The following is a 1,469-nucleotide window of genomic DNA, read 5'->3' on the forward strand; positions in this document are numbered from 1 at the left end:
AAAAAAAAAAAAAAAAGCAAAGTCATGGAATTAACCTCAATGCCCATCAGTGGTAGACTGGATAAAAAAAATGTGGTACATATATACCATGGAATACTATACTGCCATAAAAAGGAGTAAAGATCATGTCCTTTGCAGGGACACGGATGGAATTGGAAGCTATTATCCTCAGCAAACTAACACAGGAACAGAAAACGAAACACCACATGTTCTCACTTATAAGTAGGAGCTGAATGATGAGAACTCATGGACACATGGGGGGAACAACATACACTGGGGCGTATCAGGTGAGTAGGAGAATGGAGAGTATCAGAAATAATAGCTAATGGATGTTGGGCTTATACCTAGGTGATGGGATGACCTGTGCAGCAAACCACCATGGTACATGTTTACCTATGTAGCAAACCTGTACATGCTGCAATATACCCCTGAACTTAAAATAAAAGTTGAAGAAGAAAAAAAAAGCAAAATAAAACACATATAAATTTCTTCTTTTTTGTAACTCTTAAAAAGTACTGCTATTGCCTATAGTCAAAACAAATGCTGACTCTTACCTGACAGATGGGTTTCTTATACTGGCTGAAAAAATTTTGCAGTTTAACACTTTTAGCTGCAACCAGAGCTCTAATTTCTGTGTATGCTGCTCCAGAGACAGATGCTGACTTGGATAACAAACAATGTAATAAGTGCAAGAGTGCAAAAGGTACCAAATCTCCTTTTGCGGCCCTAAAATTACAAACAACATACATATGAATACATATTATATATAAAATCAATGTCCAAGAAACAAATGGAAGTCTATAAATAAATGCATGTTGACTCAAATTTTGACTATAAATCTCATATCACCATTTTTAACACCAAGCAAATAAAAAAGAATGGCCAAAATAAATAAGGAAAAATACAAATGCTGCCAAGTATACCTTCCAATATCCCCTGTTGTAAGAATTAAGGTATCCTTCAACTCATTATTTCTTGATATTTGGGCATGTGTGTATGCTTCTTTCATTCTTAAGACAAAAAGCTAGAACAATAAAATTAACTGGTTAAAGAAATTTTTAGAGCTAGGTTGATGTAAACCCAAATGTTAAAAAAAAAATTATCAACCTCTTTTATAAATCCATCTTCAGACTCCAGGGATTCCAATATATGCTTGATATTTCCACTAAAAGCCACTCTAACATCTTTGTCTGGATCTTCCATTAAATTTAATAAAGTTCCAAGAACTGTTTTTACATCTGTTTCATCTTCTCGAAAATCAAGATGCTTACAAAGATGATGCAGATTATCTATGAAAGCTGAAGGACAAGGGTATACAATACTTAATTTAACATATTAAATGTCAAAGTTGTACTGTAAAAAAACTGTCAACAAATAATATGCCACAAAGAATCCTAAGTTCTTTTATAATGCCATTGTTTCATATTTAAGTATGTATAGCACACAGAATTTTAGAAAATTAAAAGGGA

At 33.2% G+C, this 1,469-nt stretch overlaps 1 protein-coding gene across 3 annotated transcripts in view; it reads right to left on the minus strand.

Moving 5' to 3' along the window:
- ATR (ATR serine/threonine kinase) overlaps positions 1 to 1,469 on the minus strand; it is a 133,418-nt gene that overhangs the window by 103,844 nt on the left and 28,105 nt on the right. For all 3 annotated transcript variants that reach the window (XM_037736836.1, XM_037736835.1, XM_017523751.2), the window contains 3 exons: positions 1,108 to 1,298; positions 924 to 1,024; positions 555 to 726 (listed from right to left, as the gene is read on the minus strand). In XM_037736836.1, coding sequence (XP_037592764.1) covers positions 555 to 726; positions 924 to 1,024; positions 1,108 to 1,298 — 464 coding nt within the window. The remainder of the gene's footprint in view (positions 1 to 554; positions 727 to 923; positions 1,025 to 1,107; positions 1,299 to 1,469) is intronic.

The sequence above is a fragment of the Cebus imitator genome, unplaced genomic scaffold (assembly GCF_001604975.1).
Source record: "Cebus imitator isolate Cc_AM_T3 unplaced genomic scaffold, Cebus_imitator-1.0 Scaffold30, whole genome shotgun sequence".
Lineage (NCBI taxonomy): Eukaryota > Metazoa > Chordata > Mammalia > Primates > Cebidae > Cebus > Cebus imitator.